General features: G+C 45.8%; 1 protein-coding gene across 1 annotated transcript in view; it reads right to left on the reverse strand.

Moving 5' to 3' along the window:
• MFNG (MFNG O-fucosylpeptide 3-beta-N-acetylglucosaminyltransferase) overlaps positions 1–14686 on the reverse strand; it is a 123584-nt gene extending 108898 nt beyond the window's left edge. The window contains exon 1 of the mRNA XM_069653037.1: positions 14296–14686. Within this exon, the coding sequence (XP_069509138.1) occupies positions 14296–14544 (249 nt within the window). The 5' untranslated portion in view covers positions 14545–14686. The remainder of the gene's footprint in view (positions 1–14295) is intronic.
• Between the last annotated feature and the right edge of the window lie 10887 nt (positions 14687–25573).

Consider the following 25573-nt stretch of genomic DNA (forward strand, 5'->3'; position numbering starts at 1 on the left):
AGCCAGATCCAACTACACCTTGAGACCAATTCTATCTTGGGAAAAAGACAATCTGGGTTCCGTAAAGGGCACGGCACAGAAACAGCCTTATTAGACCTAAAAAAACAAATCACTCAAATACTAGATAAAGGCAAGCCTGCCCTCCTCCTCCCCCTAGACCTCTCGGCTGCCTTTGATTTGGTAGACCACAAAACACTTACCACTCACCTCACGCAAGCAGCACAATTCTTCACTCAAGCAACTTCTTGGATCTCCTCCTTTCTAGAAGGCAGAGCAATGAAAGTATCCCCTAACATAGCAAATGCAGCACTCACCAACATCCACTGCTGAGTCCCACAAGGGTCGTGCACTGCTCCCACACTATACAATTTCTTCACAAAGCCCCTCTTTGACAAACTCGATGCTCTTGGGATTTGATATACCAACTATGCAGACAATACCCAAGTACTCTTACCCCTAACCGGCTCATATGTCCAAGACACTGCAGCACTACAGAAAATCTACACCACTATCCAAGCCTGGATGGCCGAGAATGGCCTCTGCCTCAATGGAGACAAGACAGAGACTCACATCCTCGGTCAAAAGTCTACTCTAACCAAGCTAGACAGCAGCTATTCCAACTTCAACATTGACAACTCCCTCATTCCTGTTCCATCTTCCATAAAAACATTAGGGGTTCACATTGACGCCACGCTATCCATGTTTAAGCAAGTCAATGCTCTTGTCTCGGCCTCGGCCCTAAGCACCCAACTCATCAATGCCATAAAACCCTTCCTAACCAAGTCCAACTGTCTTTCAATGGCAAGAGCTACCATAGGTGCTAAATTAGACTACTGCAACGCTCTCTTTGCAGGCATTTCTATTAAGAATGTAAACAAACTCCAAGTCACTCAAAACAATGCGCTAAGAGTAGCTCTAAGCATTCCTAGGAGAGATCACATCTCTGAAGCCAGACAGGCAGCCCACTGGCTCCCAGTCAAGGACTGCATCACCTTTAAAATCCTCACTACTGCGCACAAATGTATCAACGCCACGGCCCCCTCATACCTATCAGAAACACTATCCAGAGCCACCTCAGCCTGACCCATCAGAACATGCTACACCAATCAACTCAGTATCCCACAAATCAACAGAACCAAAGGAGGAGGGCTGGGCTTCCCATACATACCACCCAAGTTATGGAACTTGCTCCCTACCTCCCTCAGAGCGGAAACCTCCCTCTTTACGTTTCCGAGAAATCTGAAAACCTCTCTCTTCAACTAGCATCTAACCCCTCTAACCTCTCTCCTCAACTAGCATCTAAGCCTTCTAACCTCTTACCCCCTCTTTCCCACTGCACCTAAATCTATGTGTTCTTCAACATGTGTAAAATTATATTTCTGCTTCTATTGTAACTAAGCTTCTCATTGTATGTAACCAGCGCCACGATGCCCACAGGCTGTTGTGCGCTTAAAAAGATGAATAAATAAATAAATAAATAAATATGATTGGCTACAAACAAAAAACTAGAGGCCAATCCCATGGAGGTGTGGGTGAAGACACGATATGGCCGCAAATCCCACCCATATCTGGCATCCAGACCGATGACATAGGCTCCATTAGCACAACACAGTAGTGTTTAGCTTTTTACATTTTTGAAAAAAGTGGAGGTGGCAGATGAGCGGAGGCATGTGTGGATATGGGTGTACCGTGTTGGATGACGTCAATCTCCAGGTTTTTGTTTTTCAAATGTAGGCATGTCTGAGGCTGCATCGTGCGGGAGTAGGCGACACTCTTGTGTGGTGAGGGCACTTGGCAGGGTCCCATCTCAAGGCACATTTGAAAAGCTGCCAGTGGCAGGGTGGCCTATGTTCACTTAAAGACCTAAATGGGCCTTTTATGTTATGCAACCATCCATCACTCTAGCACCCCATGTCACTGATAACATCAATCTGTAGATAGAGACATATATTTCTGGAAACATGGCTTTCAAACAACTACAAGACAATGGCCCACAAAGCCATACCTGATAATTTCAAACTAATACACGCCAACAGAGAAAATCGAAGAGGAGGCGGAATCGCAATGGCACACAAAGACCACATCTGCGCCATGCCACACCCCTCCCCAGACATAGAAGACTGTGAATCTTTCCCCATCAAGATCAAACTCAACGCCCAATCCAACATAGTATTCCTTCTGATCTACAGCCATCCTTCAACTCAGAGTTTGCAACAAGGCTCACTGACTTCATCGCCAACCTTTCCACCTATTATGATTACCTAATCGTCCTGGGAGATTTCAACATCTAGTTTGAAAGAGAACAAATCCACAGCAAACTCACTCTGCACCCTCCTCGACACTCCACTTCAAGCAAATAGTGAACGGATCCACCCACAATGCTGACACACCTTGGATGCAATCTTCTGCAGGGACAGACACTCTACCAGTGCCCCACCGGTACGAATGATATGAAGTGACTACCACCTCATATCATTCTCCATCAAACTTCCAACCCGCATACTGCCCGGAAACGCAATACTGCACACTACAAAGAAAAGTAACTTGAAGCATCTGGACATGGAATCCTTAACAGAACTCCTGCAATCAACTCAACCAAACATCGCTGAGCTGAACAGAATGACACCTGACTCAGCAGAGAAGATACTCAACACCTGGATCACAGAGGCCCTAGACCAATTAGCACCAGCAAAGCCGTTAAAAGCCACTGCAAACAAATAGCTGCAAGGTGGTTCAAAGAAGAGCTGAGAGAAATCAGAAAAACAAACCGCGAACTGGCAAAACTATGGAGAAACCATTACAATCAGTCCGACAAAATAAAGTAAGAAAGACAACTTAGAATATACAAATCAGCAATCCTCAAAGCAAACAAAATATACTACGCCACAAGAATCGAAGCGGGAACAAATTGACAAAAATAACTCTTCAAAACCATCAAAGAAATCAAAAAACCCTACATCCTGCAACAAAGGCATCATCCCATCACAACCACTATGTGACAACATCACCAACTACCTAAGAACAAAAATAGAAACAATCCAACAGGCCATTTGTGAGGAATTCAGCCATCCGCATGGTGGGTGTGCGCTGGCCTGGGCTTTTTTTAAATTTTTAAATAAACGGAATGATGGTAGTCCGACCTCGGGAAAATGTGTGGTGCAAATCCATACACATTTTCCTTTGCTCACACCACAACAAACGCACAGACCGGTTTACTCTTGGATGGAAACAGCCTTCAGGCACAGTTTGCCCTGTCATATTTAGTTGGAATGTGACAGCAGAGGAGGGCACAATGTCATCCCAAGAAGGGGGAGGGCAAAACCTCCCCCTACATGGACAGCCTGATGAATTGACAAACGCTTCATGGAACCACCCAGCACTCCGTTAGGCTCTGCAGCTGGTGGTAGTGATTAACATACGAACAGAGGGTACTTCAATCTGCAGAAGATAACAAAGGAGACAGGAAACCCAACAACCTTTCATATGTAACTGTGAAACCAGCTCCTGCACTCAGTATCAATGACAAGTGAACTGACATGTCTTGGTCTTTTGTTGCAGTAGGCCACCCCCGCTAGGCAGATGTCATTCATAAAATACAAGATTGTGGTTTGCGGAAGCCAGAGTGTCTGGTCTCTCAGCATCTGTAAGGGACACCTGACGCTTTAATCAGGAACTACACAGAGATCCACTAACCAGAGAGACTCTTTAATCACATCAACCCAGATGGGTGGGACTTAGTAGCACAAGGGAGTGACCCCAGAGCTCTTTCTGTTGAGAGGTTTCCGCCATCTCGGTTCTGGTACATCCCTGGTTCCTGTTCCATCCCTTTACCTTTTCCTGTTGAAAAGCCCCTGGTTAGGACCTCATACATATAGAAAATTGTTGTTAGGGACCCTAGGATTGGTTCATTAATGTAGGCTTAGCTCATACCAATCACAGTGGCCCACTTGGCTTTAAACAAGGGGGATATCCTATTTTGGCAGATCATCTGAAGACTTCACAAGAAGTAAGAAAGAAGAACTCAACCTTGGACCCCGGCTGAAGGTACAGTCGGCCTTACATCTTCCGTCAGTGATTGAAGGTCAGGATATCCAAAAAGGGAAGCAAGATCCCTCCCCTAAACTTCTCCCAGGGAACAGAGGGAGAAACAGAACTCAGAGGACCCGACAGCTGCTCCAGAACTGGTACCCAGCCAGAACACAGTGTGCCCTGCTAGGCTCTGCAGAAAGCTTCTTGGATAGGAGTGCCAGAAGGTCTCTGAACCTAAAACCAGGGACAATGCAGCTGCGTGCAAGACACTTCACAGCTGTGGCCCGTCCACCTTAAGAGGACGACACAAGCCCATTGAAGAAGCTGGGAGAAGTGCCTTGACAAGCATCTACCATTGTTCACCTTAAAGGACATTTTCGAGCCAGTCGAGTTCCTCGATCCGCAATCAACTGCAACGCTGACCATGTAAGAGCTTCAAGAACTGCCGATCAGCACTGGGACAATGATTCCTGACCCCGAGCCACAATGTAGGCCAGCCGGCAGCTGTTCGTCTAGCTTCAATCACCAAACCTTCTTGCCGCATAATACCCGCAGCGGACTCCCATCTCAAACTCTGTCAGAGAAGCCTGCAAAGTAACCTGAAGCCGACTCGACCCTTTCGAGCACTAGGAACACCAACTGCAAATGGTACATTGTGGTTCTGTCCCCTGGTCATTCCCAGATGGCCCCTAGAGGCATTTTGAGACCCTTTTACACTGTTGTGCTAAAGCTAAGAAACCTTAACAATCTGTGGTGGTTATTTCTGTGGTGGTTATTAAACATACAGACTACCCTCCTGTCAGTATCCAGAGTGCATCCCTTTTCCTTCTTTGAAACTGTCTGTTCTCTGCATTTCTTTACAGGGTGGGTTGTATTTTGTACTGTTGTTAGACTGTTAAATATTAAAGTAGAGATTTTTAGGCACCCTTGACTAGACACTTCCTTTAATAATTGTATTTTCGCTGTGTTGCAACTAACCAACAGTCCACGACCTTTAGAGTAGATAAGCCTGCCATTCTGTCCATGTTACCAAAATTGGACAAGGAGGCTTATCATTTTAACTGTATGCTTGTTTATTACAATATTTTCAGATCCAAACTAGTGTATTAGAGGTGTGGGGCCTATTCATGGTTTGGAAACCAATACTCACCCCATGACCACTGGTACCCTGGAATTTGATATGTCAAACCACTGAAGAAATGACACAACTACAAATGCAAATACAACTGTGGAAACGCCAACAAGTGGCTTTTTTCAAACGTGGGCTGGGAATGGACTGTCTCCCTGAACTCCTCATGCTAGACTTATCACTGATCAAATCTTAGATTACTTGTTCTGTGTTGTCTTGTCTAGCCCCACTATGGCAGCGGGCCTTTGTTCACGCTATATAAATAAAAATTAATTAATAAACTGGATATCCACCAACCGCAGTAACACCGATTTGAACCCATAGATGAAGAATTGTTCTCTGCACTAATAAAAGGACACCAACTTCACTGGATCCCCAAGTGACTCATGCCCCCCCCACCCAGGCATTTACAAAGAAATCCTCAGCCACAGCACCCCAGCATCTTACTTCCGACTACTGATAAACATATCCCTAAACACAGGAATAGTACAGAAATCTTTCAAATCAGCATACATCAAGCCACTCCTAAAAAACGAAAATGGAAGCACGGAAGACCCCATTAACTACGGACCTACATCTAATCTAGAAGTCAAAAAGTATCTTCCCACACTGTGCACTCAGTATCATACACTTATCAAAAAAACAGCGAACTCTATAATTGACCAAAGAATGATGGTTTAATACACATTTGTACCCTTAGGATATTGTATCCTGTTCCAATTTACAGTGGTATATACATTCGCCATTCCGCCACCCCTGTGTATTAAAAAGAGAAGTTCTGCGGTCCTAGAGGAGTGAGAAGCCAGATGGCCAGCAGTTGTGGGTCCTAGAGGAGTGAGAAGCCAGAAGCCCGGCAGTTGTGGGTCCTAGAGGAGTGTGAAGCTAGATGCCTGGCAGTTGTGGGTCCTAATAAAGCTGTCTTGCTTTCAGTGGTGGACATTTCACAAGATGAAGCCAGAAGCAGACACCACGAGGACAGAGATACCCAGAGAATGCTGGGGCATACTGGCAGATAGATGATGAAATCACCGGAGTCAATGCCGGATGGCCGGACCAAGGTGAGATAGGAGCCAGACCAAGCACCTCAAAAACGGGTGCTAACATGAGCACACCGCAGGGCGGTTACACAGACCCTGCCACAGGGTTATTACTAGGGCTCGCCAAGAAGCCTTTGGCAACAAGCACGGCAAAACAGTATAGCATGTGTCTGGAAACAGTACTGAGGGTTACACAGAGGGAGCTTGTAGAGCTCTTGAGAGCAAAGGATATTAATCAATTTTTAGAATTGACTTACAATCAAAAGATGAAAAAAGATTGGGCAAAGAGTAATTTAGCGGCAGTAGCATACTTCGCCAAGATACAAGGGGGAATCAGACCCAACACGCAGTACATTATTAAGCTACACACTAAAAGGGTGGGGAAAGGCAGAGGGTCAGCACAAGGATAAGAGGCGCCCCCTGAATTTTGAGAAATGAGTAATAGTGTTAACATTGCTGGAAACCGTTTGCTCAAACAAGTACGAGGTACAATTGTTTTAAACAGCTTTTTCTATGGTTTATTTTGGGGCATTCAGAGTCAGCAAGCTCATAGCATCAAGCACCAAAGCTGCTGATGGTTTTGGCATGCTGGAGGTCAGAGTAGAAAGGGACTACGTGGCAATAGATATACAAATATCTAAAACAGGAACCAAAAGGACCAGTACAATGTATTGCATCGATGATAAAGATCATTGCCCAGTATGCATCACACACCAATAACTCAGGCACCATCCTAGTGTAGGAGGGCGCTTCTTGATACATAAAGATGGGAGGGCCCTGAGTCAATTTCAATTCAAGGCTGTCTTCAAGACAACCATTCTGAAAGCAGGCTGGCACTGCGGTGAATTTGGAACACACTTGTTCAGAATGGGGCAGACACATCAGCATGGCAAGGGGGCCTTGGGGTAGATAAAGTAAAGCAAATAGGGGGTTGGAAGTTTGACTGTTACAAAAGTTATGTAAGGCCTGAACTAATGTAACAATGATTTCCCCCAAAAGAACGAGAAACCCCCTTCTTCTTTTCCCAATCCCACCCACCTCAACGGAAAGTAGAAGAAAGGAACAACAGTGCAACGAACGTGGGCCACAAAGTCGTGGGAAGGTGGAATCGGCCAGGTAGATGCCACTGGCCCGGTGCCCAAAACATAACAGTTGTTTATCATTGTGTGTTGTTTTGGATAAATACATTTACCAAAATGTGTTATGATTATACTGTAAACAAGGAAACAGTTGGAGCACACCAGAGTGAAGAAATTGTCAAAGAAATATACTTAAGGATAACACCAGGAGGGTGTTATTATTCATATCTTATGAGGTGCAGGGGAGAAAAGGAGGGTTTTGGCACACAAACCCTATAGCAAACAGGAACAGAGAAGAGGACCCAAGATTGGAGTCCTCCCGTCCCCCGCACACTCTGGGGGTACGCAACAAAGGCGTACTATTTTTAGAGTTTAGTATAACATGGAGTGTATGCAGTGTTCAATGGGAATTATATTCCTTCTAGTTAGACCAAAAAACACTTTACTCGTGCCAATGTAAAAAGTAAATGGAGGGTAAACTCCTATTTATTCATAAGAAATATTTAAAGCAAAGGCAATATGAAAGGCAGCACATTATTTACATCATCAAAAAAATAATAAATAGAAAATATACATCCAGTTCAATTTTTTCCTGTTTCTACTTTTGACAACACTGTACTGAAAACCAGTTCCACAAAGGCTTTTGAAGAAGAGGATAGACCTCGAAACGCGTCAGCCAACCATAGTGGAGTTTCTGTTATATTTATTATTTTTTGATGATGTAAATAATGTGCTGCCTTTCATATTGCCTTTGCTTTAAATATTTCTTATGAATAAATAGGAGTTTACCCTCCTTTTACGTTTTACATTGGCACTAGTAAAGTGTTTTTTGGTCTAACTAGAAGGAATATAATTCCCATTGAATACTGCATACACTCCATGTTATACTAAACTCTAAAAATAGTACGCCTTTGTTGCGTACCCCCAGAGTGTGCGGGGGACAGGAGGACTCCAATCTTGGGTCCTCTTCTCTGTTCTTATGATTATACTGTTGCAATAAAAAACCACAACCTTTTTATTTCCAACCATACGACTATGCCTCCGGTCGTCATTTCACAACACCAACCTAGGGATCAGGTCAGCCAGCTCTGGGCGCCTCAGATTATGCTAACATTGCTGGCCTGTATAAACTCGCCTTCACGTATTAGGCAGAAGAAAGGCACAGAACTAGGCCCGCCTCTGTCCATAAGCAGGGTCAAAGCCTGCACTATTAAGGATTCTGAAGTGGGGAGGCATGCAGGACTCTTTCAGGACCATGGGGTGCTTTCTGGAAAACAGGGGAGGTAACGGGACGGGGCCCCAAAGTCTAGACAGCGCTGCAGAGTGGGCACCCTGCAGCTGAAAAACACGGGCCAGTAACCTGAGGGACAAGGGGGCATAGGGGGAAGAGGCGAAACATAGGCTGCAAGGTACAGCAGCCAGAACCACGAGGATAGCCCCAACACCTCTCTTTCCTCCCCCCCTCATCCACATGGGGCCAGGCAGAATGAGGTTTCAGCTGGGTGCCATGGCACAACAGTAGATGCCAAACACTACAGATCAGAGAGGCAGGAAGGGTGCTGGTAGGGAACAATGAGCACTTCAAGGTGCTAACTGCTGTCTGCTCCAGCTGGCTGGGGCGCAGCAAAAATCCCCACAAGCAGACATAGCCTAGGGCATTTTTCTGAGGATATAAGCAGCTGCCTTAGCAGCAGAGATCACAATTCATTTGGTACTCCGCATGGAGCACCAGTACAAGTAGTCTCTGCATGCAGAATACTTTTCTTGTTGAAACACTGACCTGTTTTGTAGCACCAAGGCTGTGAGCTTCACCTTGCTCCGGTCGAATTCGAACCAAGTGCTTTGCCTTGTCCTGCTTCTAATCTCAAGAAGGCCGGGAGCTTCGTCTTATACAGGTCACGCTCAGGGGAGTTGCTAGGTCTGGAAAAGACCTGGGGCTAAGCTGATGTTGGTACTGTTGGGACTGGGGGCTAGCTAGTCTTTTGGCTGTAGCTCTTGAGATTCTATCTGGGGCTACAACCAAAAGATCAGGGGCTATAGTCCCCTAAGCCCCCCCCCCTTAGCAACGCCCCTGGTCACGCTCAAGGCGAAGCCATAAGAGCCGCCAAGTAATCTGAACAAAGGAACCGCTTCGCAGTCCCCAAAGCTGTGAGCTTCACCGTGCCCCGGCTACCATCTGGGGAGAAACTTTGAGGGAGAAACAACTCACCAGCTGGTCCAGGAGAACGGAAGAGAAAGCCGGGAGAGGCCGGCAGCAGCACAAGGAGCAACGACACTCATAGAGGAACGAAGGTCGGATCACAGGGGAGGAGCCGAGCGCAATCAAGCGAAAAGAAGGAACCGGCCAGGGTTGCCACGACTACCAACGTTATCAGAGGAGGACACAGGGATTGCTGCAAGGCATGCAGGTGGGGTGAGCCGATGGAACAAGAGCGGTGGTTAAGGAACTTTTTTGGTTTCGAAACCCACGGTGTACGCAGAGTGCAGATTTTAGCACGGACACACACATTTAGACAGACAACGTGCAATTGCAACTTCAACACCCATTTCTTGTCATACAAAACAAGAAAAATAGGCCAGCAAGAAAAAAATCAAAGCTCATGGAATGGGAAGATGAAGCGGAACAAATACTTGACTGGGCATGGGTGAGAAAACGCCTACGTGAAAGTTCTGATGAGGAAGAGAAGAAATTACTGAGCTTGAGGAAACAGAGGCACCACCTAAGAAGAAGACCAAAGTGAACAAAACCCAAGCCGCAACAGAAAAGCAGAAGGCGCCAGGGACTGGGAAGTAGAACATCAAACAAGGTAAAAAGAAAGCTTTAATGACTAAAATGGTGGAAGATTTAGCAAACAAGTATTATTTGCAGCAAGAAACATTAGTAAATGCCAAATTTGACAGATTAGAAAAAATGATGACTGATTTGGGGGAAAAACAACTGCAAAACACAGGCCCAGAAGTGACGGTGGAACAAAGGGGGCAGTGGGGAGAGGCCTATAAGAGCATGGGTAGGCCCCAATCCAACCCCAAACCAGAAGGACATAGCAGGGCCCATCAATTCAGGACCCATAACAACTCCAGCAGTAGAAGGGGGGTACAAGATCGGCAGACAATAACAACATAGTCATAGCAGCAGTGGAAGCCCAAGAACGAAGAACACTGGTCACAACCCCCCCGCCCCAACTTTAGACAATGATATATTAAATAGGTTTAAAAGGTCCCTGGCATGGAATATTGAACAAGTTGCCAAAGAAACTATTTGGCAGCGGGGTTACATAGAGATATTTTCGCTACTTGAGCCACAGCAAAAGAGTTACGATGTGTTTACAGACCCCAGAAAGATTGAAGAGAAAATCCTGTCATGAAAATCTCGGGTAGAACACAGTTGAGATAATTGGCTAAAGGCTTTTAATATAATGGAGACAGTAATATTAGAGAAAGCACCAGAAGAAGGGGTACAATTATTTGCGTATGTAAACAAAATCAGAGAGGTTAGAGAAGTCTCTGGGGGGAAGCCTAGCTCACTTATGATGAGAGTTTTAGAAGAGTCAAGTCTGAACACCCGGAGATAGAATGGGATGAGGTCCAGAAGAGCTTATGCATACAGGAGGTGTTGAGGACAAAAGTTGCGGGGAGAAGAGCTCAGCTCATTTTAAGACAGCGCAAGTAAACAACAATTAAAGCACCAAGCCAGAGATCCAAAGCAAGGGCGAATAGCCCTTTAGGAAGAAACAACCATGGGTGGCTAAGTCAAATTCCTGCAGCCAGAGTTTTAACAGACCGCAAAACACCAACAGGAACACCAACAGGAACATTACATGATGGAAACCAACTGTCAGCTGGTGTTAAATATTTTAAGAGCTATGACCAAGATTACGCTGAACAGAAACATTTCATTGAGAGAAAAACACAACGCTGGAACAGATAATAACACTGCAGATGCATTGTCTCGATTTCAGTGAAGCACATTTCGTCAAATGGCCCCAAATGCAAACAGGAGCATGACGGAGGTTCCAAAGGATTTCTGGGAAATTCTGGCAGACAGATAAATGCAACATCAATGGCAATGCCGAACGGCTGGGGCCAGGGATGCAAAATCAGCAGCAGCACGCACCTCAGACACGGGTGTCAGCAGGAGTTCACCTACGGCACAAAACACAGACCCTAAAACGGGGTTACTATTAGACCTGGCCAAGAAGGCGCTTTCAACCAACACCACTCCACAATATAGTAAGTGTCTGAAAAAGGTACTAAATGTTATGGGTTTAACGCATGTAGAATTAGTAACAACAAAAGATATCAATACGTTTCTGGAGTGGGCATATAGACAAGGGATAAAGAAACAATGGGCGAAAAGGCCTCTAGCAGCAGTGGCATAATTTGCCAAAATCCACAGAGGGTCAAATCCATCCTGCAGTTCATTAATATCATACACAAAGGATGGGGGAGAACGGGAGGTCCCCAAAAGGTTAACAGGTGCCCTTTGGATTTCCAGAAATTAATAGTGCTCACAGGGCTATTAGACACAACATGCTCTCACCCATACGAGGCTCGACTTTTAAAAACTGCATTTACTCTAGCATATTTCGGGGTTTACAGGGTAAGCGAGCTAATAGCATCAAGCCAAAAAGCCAGCGATGGATTGGGAATATTGGATGTGAGGGTAAAAGCGGATAGCGTCACTATTGAAGTACGGGCATCCAAAACAGGCTGCAAAGGGATGATCAATATTTACTGTTTCCAACTGCGCGATATGCACCACCAATCAATACAACGGCCAGCGCCCACCAGTGGGGGTCATTTCCTAGTTCATAGGGACGCCTCCGCACTAAGCCAATTCCAGTTCAAAGCAGTGTTTATGAAAGCCCTAAGTAAGGCCGGGTGGGACAGTAAGGAATATGGCACTCTTTCATGTAGAATAGGAGTAGCAACAATACCGGCCTGGCAAGGAGGATTATAGGCCTAACAGGTCAAAATGATAAGGGGATGGACATTAGACTGTTATAATCGGTACATAAGTCCAGAACTAATATGAACTTTCTTCACGAACAGATTGCGACGCCCCCATTCAATCGGCGTGGATAATGGGGCACTCCTTCGTTTTCAGAATAGGGAGATGGTCAGAGGAGATGAAGGAAAGAACGGCTTTTCAGAACACCTTCACGTCTTCGCGTCATGGTGGGGATGCAGGGGGGATGAATTGGCTGGACCTTCACAACAGGTTGGCAGTACCGGTGGCGTTTAGGGGCCCCTCTGGAATGTTTAATCCTACACCTGGGGGGGGGGAGGGGTGATGTGGTTTCAATGGGGTTTAAACAGTTACTGGCAGATGCATGTTCTTCCTTGGCAGGCATTGCGCGTAACTGGAAGGAGACCCACATTTTTTACTCAGCAATGCTGCCCAGAAAAATTTGAATGGGGGACACCTCATATAAAGCCATCGATATAGAAAGAAAGGAATGTAACAGAGGGGTAGAAAAATTCTGCACAAGCTGAGGGATTCATTTCATTAAACACAGCGGCATATCTTTGAGGCAAACCCGGAACTCTTTCACAACGATGGGACGCATCTATATGAAAAAGGGATGGACCATTTGTACAGAGAAATAGTAGACAACCTGGCAAAAAGGTGGTAACTTTTGGGGGGGGGGACCTGGAAGGCCAGTAACCCATCCGGGTGTGACAGCACAGGCCAGGGGGCACAACCCTGGACCTTGTGCCTAAAAGTGTGTATTCTTTAGTATATGATGTGGTGTATTATTACGTGATGTGCAATAAAAAAACACAGCATTTTATTGCCAAACACACAATGTTTCAGTCGTCTCTGGGAAAAACGAAAGTGATGGTCATTGGGGGAAATGCAAAGGGGGGGCAGTCACTAACCTCTTAGGTCCACAGGTTATAGACAGCGCTGCAGCGGGGGCACCCTACAGCTGAAAAGCGTGGGCCAGTAACCTGGGGGACATAGGGAAGGGGGCAAAACACAGGCTGCAAGGTACAGCAGCCAGAACCACAAGGGTAGTCCCCTCCCCCCACCACCTCAGCAACACTGGGCCAGCCAGGATGAGGTTTCAGCAGGGTGCCATGGCACAATAGTAGGTGCCAAACACCACAGATCAGGGAGGCAGGAAGCGCGCAGGTAGGGAAAAATGGGCACTCCAAGGTGCTAACTGCTGTCGCGCCAGCTGGCCGGGGGCGGGGCAAGAGCCCCCACAAGCGGGGCAAGAGCCCCCACAAGCAGACATAGCCTAGGGCGTTTTTCTGAGGATATAAGGAGCTGCCTGAGCAGCAGAAATCCCAATTCGTTTGGTACTCTGCACGGAGCACCCGTACAAGTAGTCTGCACCCCCAAAACCCACCCACCCAAGAAAAGGGGAAATAAGAGAAGAAGAGAAATACAGGGCAATGAACATGCCCCACGTCATCGGAAGAGGAAGGCGGCACGGGCCAGGAGACACTGGACCTCATTCCCAAAGGTGTACTGTTAAATTGAAGCGGGGGCGAAGCATGAAGTAAAGACTATATTTATTAATTTAGATGACCAACATGCAGCAGGCACTGCTTCTTACGTAAAGCCAACTCCAAGTGATCCCAGAACCCCTATGAGTTATGGAACATCAGTCAGGAATAAACAACACATGCAAATAGTAATGTAATGGCATCATAATGCAATGACATAATACATCATCCAATACAGCTTAAGCAAACAGGAACATAGAAACCACTTCTAAACCTAACATGGACATTGTGTAGTATATAATGATTATGATGTGTATTATTACGTGTGTGCAATAAAATCCACGGCCACTGACACGATGTTTCAGTGGTCTCTGGGAAAAACCAAAGTGATGGTCATTGGGGAAAATGCAAAGGGGCGGGGGGCAGTCACTCACCTCTTGGGTCCACAGGTTATACAATAGTTTTAGACCTTGTCCACCAAAACTAATCATGGAGCACCAGGTGCTCCTGTCCCACTTCTCACATCAATTCTGGCTAGCCCGGCACTGGCCCAGGTCCTTACCTGCTCCCTGGTCCTAGACACCCAGGTGTGCAGCAGAAGGTCCAGTCTGGTGCGGTGGAAGCCCCGGGTGCTCTTGATGGCGAGGAAAAGGTCCTCCATCACAGCGCCACGCGAGGGGCGCACGCGCACCCCCGAGGAGGGAGCAGTGGGCGGGTGGAGCCCCCCACTCTGGGGCCTATACAGGACCAGCAGGAAGCTCGCGGTGAGGAGGGCCCACGAGAGACCAAGCAGGGAGAGCGGATGGGGCATGGGAGGAAGGGGCAAAGGGGCACTGTCAGATGCGGGGGAAGGAGGTCAGCGGCGCAAGAAGAGCTGTCACGCGGGGAGGGCTGAAAGGTAGAAAGAGGAGGGGAAGGGACGGGGACTACAGGCGGAGAGCAGAGCGAGGGGATAGCTCAGCTGGACAAGACGCAAAGTGAAACAGTCAGAGGGGAGAGACAGAAGAGAAAGTGGCACGAGGCGGGGTCAGGCGGGGAGAGACCTAAGGGGAGCGAGCTCAGGGAGCAGTATTCAGAGGGGACGAGGGAGCAGAAAGTTCGAAAGCAAGGAGAAGGTCATTGAGAAGAGCAAAGACAACTGGCGAGGAACAGAGAGAGGAGAAAGTCAGGAGGGGAGCAGAAGGGGGGCAGACTGGCAAAGAGACAGTCTTATGCCCAGAAGCAGATACAGTGCGAGAGGGAAATGGATGAGGAGGGTGGGAACGACAGAAAGCAAGCAGGAGAATGAAGCGGGGAGTGCACAGGGGGCAGAGCGAGTGGGATGGGGCAGAAGGACGGCGGGTGTGGCCTTTGCAGAAAAGAGAGTGGACGGTGAGGCGGGAGCAGGTGAAACGAGGGGTTACCCACTGTCTGGGACAGACCAGGGGAAGGGCGTTGCACAAAGGAGGATTTGGGGAGCCGAAGAAAGACGCGGGGAGAGAAGTGCAGAGTTAGCGGGGCACTGGATTAGACGGGCACAGAGCCTTCACCTCCCGAGTGGTGGGTAAGGAGCTGCACCAGATATGCAGAGCGCCTACAACTGCGGGGGTGTGCGCGAAGAACTGCACGAGACAGACAGGCATGGGACGCGCATGGGGTGGGGCACGAGAGATAGAGAAAGCCAGCAATGCCCGTTACCACCGCAGAGGGGCCGCCACGGATGGTGGCACGGAAAGATAGAGACAGCCAGTGATGCCTACTCGCACCCGCGAGTGGCAGTCAGATAGAGCCTGGAGACGGGGGCACAAAGGGACAGAGAACTGTCTGTCCCACAAGAGAGACAGAGACAGCCAGCAGAGACGACTCGTAGCGGATACAGCAGGCAGAGAACGCCCCCACCAGAGGGGCAGGGAGCATTGACTGAAAAGGGAGCGAGATTGAGAGGTTGAAAGCAGTGTTTGTTCCTGCCAGGGCAAGGCAGGCAGGCAGCCACCTCTGCAAGGTCTCACTGCAGAAGCAGCTGTGACTGGCCTGCTCGCTCCAGTGACAGTGGTAGACAGCAGGAGATAACTGCTCGAACTAAAATGTGAAGACAGACAGCATTAAATGCCTCCAGCAGTAACTGCTGTTACCAGCGAGAGAGACGGCCAGCTGTGGCCGCGCCCCCTGAGCAGATGGTAGATGGCGCTCTTTCTCAAAAGACAAGAGATCTCAGAAGCCCTCGTCCCCGGAGACATGCCCCGCCCTCGCACTGCCCGCCTTCCGGCCTGCACCTGCAGCCTCGGCCACCTGGGCTGCCCTCCTGCCTCACACCTGCTGTGAGTTCACTCCTCTGAGCCGCCGTGGCCTCTCTCGCGTACACACCACCTCACCCCCACTACACCTGGCTTCTTACAGCTCCTTGCATTTACGGCCCCCTGCCTTCTCCCTCGTACCACCTCTGCGCCACCTTCCTTTCAACGCTCCTTCCTATCTAACCCCAGCCCCCCAGTCCTCCTCACCGACCCTCGGCCGCACTGGCTGCACCCCTTGCCTCCTCGTGCAATCTTCCATGCTCTCCACCGCCTCCACATCTCCCCCCTCCCCTTTATCTTCCTCCACCACTTCGACCTTTCTACGCCCTCCTTCCACACCTCTACCTGCCCCTCCATGTCTGCTCTCTCCGCTCAGTCTTCTGCATACCTCCATATTTCCCCACTCCTTTCACCTCTACAACCCCTGCCCTTCCAGCAGTGCAGCTCTTCCTTCCTGCTGCATCTGTACACAACCCCCCTTCCCCATAACTCATACCACAGCTCAACACGTGTAACCTCCTCTGCCCAGCTCTCTGCCTATTCCTTTCAGCCCTTCTACACGTGCCACCTTCCCTACCCACGCACACCTCACTACCTCCCCCTGCGTTACATCGTCCGTCTTCCCCTCCACTTCCCTCTCTCCCCACCACCTCTCTCCCTCCATCTTCCTCATCTCTCTGACTTACACCCTCTACCGGCGCACACCGTGCCTCCTCTCTCCCTCCATCGTCCTCACCCCTCTGACCCACCCCCCTCCACCGCCTCACACTGTGCCACCTCTCTCCCTCCAGCTTCCTCATCTCTCTGGCTCATCCCTCTCTGCCGCCTCATACCATGCCACCTTTCTCCTGTCATCTTCCTCATTCCTCTGGCTCATCCCTCTCTACTGCCTCACACCCTGAGTGTGCGCTCGCCTGGGCTTTTTTTAATTTTCGAAATGAAAATGAATAATGGGAGATCAATCTCCGAAAAATCTGTGGGGCCATTCCGCACACATTTTCCCTGCTCACCGCACAACAAATGCATAATCAAGTGTACTCCCGGAGGACACAGCCTACAGGCGCCGTCCTCCCCTGTCATGGTCAGCTGGAATGTGACAGCCACAGGTAGATCAAAAGCATCTCAGAAGGAGAAGGCGGCACCTTCCTCCGGCGATGGCCAGCCTAAATAAAATATCAAAGGCTCCATGGATCTGCCTCTCTATTGTCTAAATCTGCCGGTGGCAGCGCATACTGATAAAAGTTAATTGAAACAAGCCTGCAACATGCTTGGTCGTGGAACAGACAAAAGGGAGGCAGGACTAACCCTCTTGGATATGCTATGTGTCAACTTGAAGCTAGCTCCCACTCCTCTTTATGGATGGCAGTGAATGGCATGTCTGGGTCCACTATTTTCCGTAGGCAACCCCTGCAGAGAGGACCCCTTTCAGAGGGAAGAAGTATGTAATTAATGGGAAACTGAAAGTCGGCTCTCGTCACAAACTTCAAGGGATACCTGCACTTTGATCAAGAGTCAAAGAGGGTTCAGTTAACCAGAGAGACACCTTGATCTACAACGGAAAGGAAGATGGGTGGGACTTAGGAGTACATGTTGCCACCCCATACCTTTCCTGTTGCAAAGCACTCTGGTCCTGACCTCACGCATAACAGAAGATTGTTGGTGGGGACCCAGGGTTCGTTCCTTAAGGTAATCCTAGCCTGCACCACTGGGGCCCATTTAGCTTTAAAAGAGGGCTGAGTCTCTCACTTAGCAGATCATCTGACGACTTCGAAAGGAGAAGAAGAAGGAATCATTTAAACCCTGGCTTAAGTTACAGTCTGCCTTACATCTTCCGCCAGTGAAGGAAGGCCACGATTTCCAAGAGGGAAGCAAGATCCCTCCCCTAAACATCTCCCAGGGAACAGAGGGAGATACCGACCTCTGAGGACCCGTCCAGCAGCTCCAGAACCAGTACCCACTCAGCACACAGAATGCCCTGCGAGCTTCTGCCAGCAAGCTTCCTAGGTGGGAACTTAGTGCCCCAGAGTCTCTGACAAAGGAAAAGGCCATTGCTTGCAAACACTCTTCTCAGCTATGGGCCCGCTGCCTTAAAGGATGGGACGAGCCCTGCGAAGAATCTAGGAGGAGGGCCACAACAAGCATCGACCAGCATACATCTTTTAAAAACATTTTTGAGACAGTCGAGCCCTCGAACCGCGACCAGCTGCACCACTGACCAATATTCCCTCTAATTATTTTTCCCTAAGTGTGGGAATGGTTAGGTTTTGTGCACACTTTACTTTCCATGTGCGCAAATTGATAACAAGTTACGATAGCTTGTGACACACGTACTTATTGAGCTTCCATTTCTGAAGAGTTTGGAAGGGTATTTCCCCTTCCCAACCACTGCAATTCTTTACAAAGCAGTGTAAAAGGAGCATCTTACAACAATTTTTCCAAACATGTATAGGCTAAAAAAACAAAAATGTGTGAGTCCAGCTGCCTCATTATGAGTTGGCCGGTCCAGAAATAAAGTGCCGGTAACAACATTTCCTTTCGAGACCGGCCAACTCCAAATCTGCTGGCAGGGGTTCTGAGTTGCTGGCAGAGGCTCTGAGCTACCGTCAGGCCTGATCTACTGGTAGATCAGGCCCCTATCAGCAGATAAATGCCTGAATCACCGGCACTGTTCATGACAGTGCTAGTGATTCGGGCAACCCCATTCCATGGAGGACTCCATGGAATGGGAAGTTACCAGTGTCTCGGCCACCTGTAATATCCCAGTAATACCGGGATATCGAGCAGTGGAGACGGTACAGCAGTACACAGTATCCCGCCGGTATTACCAGAGGGATATCTGGGAACTCATATGAACCCGAAGACTTATTTTTTGTAATTGTTTTAATTGAAAAAGTTACAACTTCATCACATCATATTTACAGTTTTGTCACATCATATTTACAACTAAAAAGACATTTTTTTTATCATTAACAGAGAATAAAAGAAGATACTACGAATGACATTCCATGATATATCATTGCGTAAACTGTCACATTTAAAGCTGATATCTATTAATGCTGACAAAGAAAATTCACATGTCTTCACATTTTCAGCATTATATATTTAAAACTTTGAGGCCTGTATCAGTTTTATAGGTTAGTTTTCGAGTTTCAATTGTTGAATGAATTTTGCCATAGCTATTTGAACAGATATCAACTTAGTTTGTCAAAGTTTGCTCCACAGGTCCTGAAGTGTCAGATTTTTGTAAAGTCCAAAATAGGGCTTTAGGAGCAAGACTCTTTCAGTTATTAATGCAGGACATTCAGTGAGTAGATGTTTCTGTGTCTCTGGTAAGGATTGGTTTCAGCAGAATTGACAGCAGTCTTCACATTGTGGGATTTGCTTATACCTCGCCTGGACGTGCCTTGTTTTGTGAATGTCCAATCTAAATCGTAAAATGATGTTTCTATAATTTTGATTGGTAAATTTAATCAAATAAGGTTCAACAGCTCGATATTTTTAGTCAATTAAGAGATGTTCTATGCAGAGACGATATGTCTTACATAGATCTAATGTATTTGTCCAGTCTGATTCCCATAGCTTATTTTTAGCCTTGGTTGGATTGGCTATCAGCATATCTACTTTGATATCTTCTGCATCCAATACAGTTTCCACCAAAGATATCCACTTTTGGGGAAAAGCTTGCTTGGATAATGTATTTAGATATTTTATACATTGGTCTGTTATCATTTGAGGCCATGTACAACTTCCTGTATAGGCGTGGAATTTTCCAGATGTGCATGGCATACAAGGAAGGCAGGGCGAGCTCAAACCACAACACACACATAGGTACACTTGTAGGCAAAGCTAACACTTTTTTCCAAAACTGCCCCTCAATTGTGTTCCAAAATATTTCGGTTTTGGGGTTTTGGTTTCAGCTCCATACAAGAGGATGGCAGAGGCTTTCTGTAAACAAAGTGATAACTGTCAGACAAGAGAATTTTCCATATTTACGTTGGATGATCCGTGCTTGTGAGGTTACAGTTTGTAATTTAGTCTGCAGATCTTCTAAATACAGTTGATCTGATTTATGACTATTTACATTGAGCCCCAAATACTTGTATTGGTCTACAACTTCAAGTTTGATGTTATTTAGAGACCATTTTATTCTAGTGGTCTGCTTTTTCTTGTTGGAGCGACAGCTCAAAACCTTGGTTTTCTCTACATTGATCTCTAGTAAATTGGAAGTTGCATACGTCTCTAGACCTGTTAGCAGTTTTTGTAACCCTACTGGGGTTTTAGATAAGAGAATCAAGTCATCTACATACATGAGCCATGCTATCTAAGATGTTCCAAGGCGAGGGGGATCACTCACTATTGTTGAGAAGGTATGGCTCATGTCTGCGATGAAGTGATTGAATATTGAGGACACCAGTACACATCCCTGCTTTAGACCACGACATGTAGGTATTGATGAAGACAATTTACTGTCTGTAGTTAGTCTAACTTGAATGGATGTGTCAGTGTGAAGTTTGGTTATTAAGGTTATCAAAGTCGATGGACATGCCATATTCAGTAGTTTACGAAGCATGAGGGCTCTACTTATGGAATCAAAAGCTGATTTAAAAAAACAAAAGCCATGTAGATGCATTGTTTTACTTTTATGTTTTGTTGTTGAATGGCTGTGATCGTCAGTAAGTTGATCGATGTGCCAAGCCCGGGTACAAAGCCTGTCTGGTGGGGGTCAAACAGGTTTTTTGAATTAATCCACTGATTGAAATCCTGATGATCAATTGTGGGAATATTTTACCCGCCACGTGAAGTAAGGCTATGGGCCTATAGCTAGAAGGCTCCTGGCGGTTCCCCTTCTTAAAAATGGGAACTATTATTGACTTACACCAGGATTCTGGTATTGGCCTTGTATCAATGACATTTTGGAACACTGTGTGAAGAATGGAAGCCCACTGTTCGAGGTTGGCCTTAAGGATGTGATTTGTGAGGCCATTGGGGCCCTGGGCTCGTGAGAGACTCAGCTTGGAGATGTAAAATGTAATATCATCTCGATCAAATATTACCGTCAATTGCATTTGAGTGGATCTGATCTGGATGTCAGTTTCCTGATCTCTGCCAGCATAGAAGGTAGCATAATGCTCAGTCCATGCCTGTTCAGTAACTGCATTTATTTGCAGAGAGATTTGCAAAGTCAATGTTGCACTGCTTAGTAAGTTACAGATGGTCCCTGAGTTCTTAGATGCCAGGGCTCCCAACATGGCTTCACCATCCTGCTGGTATAGATGTGATTTCCTGGATTTAATCCAGTTTCTCTATTTGAGCTTAATGCTCCACGTTAAGACTTGCCAGTTGTCTGTACGGGCCTTGTCTATCTGTCTCAAAGCTGCTCTCATAAGAGATTTACGTTGTGTGAGTTCAGAGTCATATCGGTGCCTGTGTTTAAGCAGCGGTCTATCAGTTTTGCACTTCACTTCATTGTTTAATTGTAAGGATGTAGCATATACTTCTTCTGGAATCATGTTGACTTTAATCTTAGGTATTTTTATCTTTATGAAGTGATGAAGTGTTTCTAGTTTACGGGGATTCCATCTTATGCGATTGCGCCCATTTGACACTATTAAATCATGCATTGAGTGGATCTGTTGCTGCTGTGAATTTTGTTTATACCATCTCCACGATACAGTTAATTGGTCGTGGTCACTATATATTTGACTTTGTACAGTTAAATCATCTAATGTTGTGAACATATTGCGATCCGTGTATATATAGTCAAGTATGGCTTGTTGGTCAGCTAAATTCCAAGTGGCACGGGCTGGCACATCACTCTCAATGGCCCCATTAAGCATAATTAATTATCTGGAATCTACGAGGGCAGCCCATCTACGCACCGTATGCATTTGAGTTGGTAATTTGTTGTCTAGGCAATGCAGATTCAAATCACCTACAGTAAAGGTAGTGTTGATGTTTGGGCCTGCAGCTATTAAGTCGAGAACAGATTGCATATCATCAGTGAAGGAATTTTCTTCAATAGCCAGGTGATTCCAATAAATATTTACCAATGCAATATGTTTTGTATCATAGATGATTTTTACCAAAAGAATGAAAGGGTTAGGTTGAGCCCAAGATTGTAAAACCAAGCCGGTCTAGTTTTTAGTGGCTATTTAGTGGCTACTAGGAGACCCGCCATGGGCCTCCCTCGGGCTTGTGTCAAAGCTGGAATCATGGCAATGCTATAATCATTCCACACTGGTGTGTTTGACAACCAGGTCTCTTGAATGGCTATAATGTCGAAGTTGTATAGGTTGTGTAGGTTACTGTCTTTATTATTTATTAGATGAGAATGACCCCTCGTGTTCCATGATAGTAATGCAAATGCCTATAAAGTTTCATCATTTCATGGTTATGATGAAGCCTTTACTCATGCTCGATGATCATCAGGATTTTGTCCTGTTTTGTGTTCAAATGTTCTGTAATCAATTTTTGGAACTTGTTTAATAAATTGGCCTTTTGCGGGTTTGTTTGGATGTGGTAGCCTTGATTGCTATTTATAGTTTTTCACCGTTGGGTTATATTTTTCATAGGACTCATAGCTGAGAGTGAATCCAAGATCAAATTTAGGTTGTCTAGCTTGCCAGATTAGGTTCAAAATTGCACCTATCGGATCCATAATCTTGCAGTGGTTAGATCTGAGTCATGAAGAAACTCAATCTGTTATATGTCATATGAGGATAAATGTTCAAGGTGTGGCACCTCTGAAAAAATGTTAAGAATCGATTATCGTTTTAAGTCATATTTCTGTTTTAGATCAGGTCTACATTGAATGATCAAAGTGTGGAAATTAATGACTTTAGTTGACCCCTTATCTGAAGTAGAAATATTAATAGGATTGAATGGATGTGGCTCTAAAACTATTCTTTTGTGAATTTGTTGGTCCCCTTGACCTATTTCAATTCCTTTGTTCTCTAAAGGATGAAGATGCCGATTATTGGTTTGTAATTGAGTTTCAATAATAGAACCAGTGTTTCTGTGGGCGGGTGCAGTTAGGATGAAATGTTGACGTAATGAGTTCTCCAAATCCGTTAGACACCAATCAGTTGTGGAGCATTCATTTATATTAGTTTCATTGCTTATATGAATGGACTGTGCGTTAGTGTCAATTTTTTGAGTACTTGTTATTACCAATGTTGGTCGATTGCTATTTTGAGCTTCAATTTCGCATAGTAGTTCATCCAATGGTTTGTGTGTAAGATCTTTGTCCGATTTCTGCTTGTCATTGCTAGTTTTTCACGTTTGCGTGGCAAGTTTGGCATATTTTATCATTATTGCACTACTCACATCTAAGATGCGTTTGCTTGGCTTGGTGAGACTATTTACAAAGCGCCTAGTAGCAGTCTGATTGTTCGTGGACTTGCTTTTAATGTTCTTCGTTTTTTTTGTTGGTCTGGTGCGATATAGTAGAGTTACTTTTAGACAATTTCTTATTTTTAGAGAACATGTCAAAATCATCACGCAGGTCCGTTTAGCCAAAGCATGTCTGAGTGGATATACCAGATTTCTTTCGTTTAGTCTGACTAAGAGATATTTTGGGTTTCTCAAGTACTTCAAGCTGGGCGTCGTTCTTCGCTAATGGAGATGACTCATCAGAGCCCATGCAGTGCTTATTTGTTATTTGGAAAATTGCATCCGGACACAAGAGGGTCTTAACTAGAGTCGTTTACTCTGTTGGTGATCTAGCAATTTGATTTGGAGATCCGGTAGATAAACATAGCATGGCTTCAATTTGCGATCCTTGTCTCAGACTCTCAAATAATCGGAAGCAAGCCATACGCTGCTCAGTTAGATTCGGAGTGGTCTGTTTGGATTTGTTGACAAGATTGTCCAGCAACTCCTTTTGTATGTTTAATCTTTCATCAATAGTCATATTAAGTTTGATTAAAGAAGATAGGGCTAAGTTCATCGATATCAATGTTGAATTAAGCAGAGTGTCCACCACTGTGGATGTTAAAGACACAGGGACTGTAGTGTCCTATGAAGAGAGTTTTCTAACTCCAGAGGCATGTGAAAAAGTTATGGATAACGGAGATGAGTTAGGAGAGGTGGATGCAAACATAATTGGTGATTGTGATAAAGTGGATCGATGTGACGAATCCATTTCACTAGTCATGCATTTCACGAAAATGGGTTGAGTTATAGGATCGACCGTTGGTAAATCAGCAATTGCTCTCTGGTCTTTGCCTATGCACAGTTTGAGCATCATTTTGGGAGGAGAATCGATGATTATTAAGTCATTGGTAAAAGGCGTGAAAGAGTTAACCACATGAACAATTGCTGAGGGGTTTAGAGATGCTGTTTTAGGTAACAAAGTGTTATCTCTGTCACCCATTACAGCCTGGGTAGATTCAGGTAGTGATAAGGGAACTGATTCCATGGTTTTATCACTAAGATCTTCTCTGGTAGAGTCTCGTTGGTGTGTGTGTTCCCAGAGGGCACATTGAGAGGCCTCGAAGTGAGACTGTTTTTCAGGGTTTTGTGCTGCTCAATCGTATAAAAATATCTAATGTCAGCGGTGGCAGAATATAATACATTTTTAGAGTTAGAAGGATTATCTTTTGGCATATGATTAGTATGGTTCCCTTTAAGAGGAGTACGCTTCAAATGTTCTATTAACTTCACTCTATCAAGAATAGACGGCATAACGGTCGTTAGAGTGTAAGCTTTGAAATTGGAAATCAGTCGCATGCAGGGAAACGGAGCAGAGACTTTTGCGGGGGCAGAGTATGAAAGCTGACATGTAATTTTCCCTTAGGTTGTAAGTCTTCTGTGAGTTCACAGACGCAATTGGTGCTTTGTTTGCTCTGTTGTGAGACTTAGACTCACCTTGACCACCATAGAACAGCCACAAAACAGCCCTTCCACACAGGGCTTCACAACAGCACGCGCGCAATGGCGCGAGCGCTAGGCTTTTTGTGGAGTTCTGGTAAGAATGTGCAGGGCTTGCACAAGTCGACATTTTTTTGTTTGCTGCACCTACAATATGGAAAATGCAGCTCTTAGTAATCTAGCAAGGGGGACAATCAGATATTATCACAAAGACATATGCATATAAAAACATACTGTTTGCATACAATACGAGGGACCTAAGTGGGAGGAGTTTAAACCATTAGGATCCCATGTGGAAGAATTCTGGTCTTTGTGGTCATATCAGAATTGAGTGACCTACATGAATGAAAACATTTTTGTTGTATGCTGCCAAAATATTCAGACTTTATGAATCCATTACAGATCAACAAAGAAAACGAATACCATGAGTCCACAGTAAAGAAACTTGCACAGTGAGATGAATTTAAGGACAAGTAAAGTAGTTCAATACAGAGTGTAAAAGTCTGTGTAACAGCCTCAAAACAGCCCTTCCACACAGGGCTTCACAACAGCACGCCCAAGACTTCAGGATATGCCATAGTACCTAGCAATAGTACAACAGGGCAGAGAAAACGATGTGTATGCACAAAAAAAGCTTTGTATGCTCAGGATAAACAATAGGTTTAGTTGTGGCTATTCATTTGTCGACACTGTCCA

The sequence above is a fragment of the Ambystoma mexicanum genome, chromosome 3q (genome assembly GCF_040938575.1).
Source record: "Ambystoma mexicanum isolate Mex_15411 chromosome 3q, UKY_AmexF1_1, whole genome shotgun sequence".
In the NCBI taxonomy this organism is placed as follows: Eukaryota; Metazoa; Chordata; class Amphibia; order Caudata; family Ambystomatidae; genus Ambystoma; species Ambystoma mexicanum.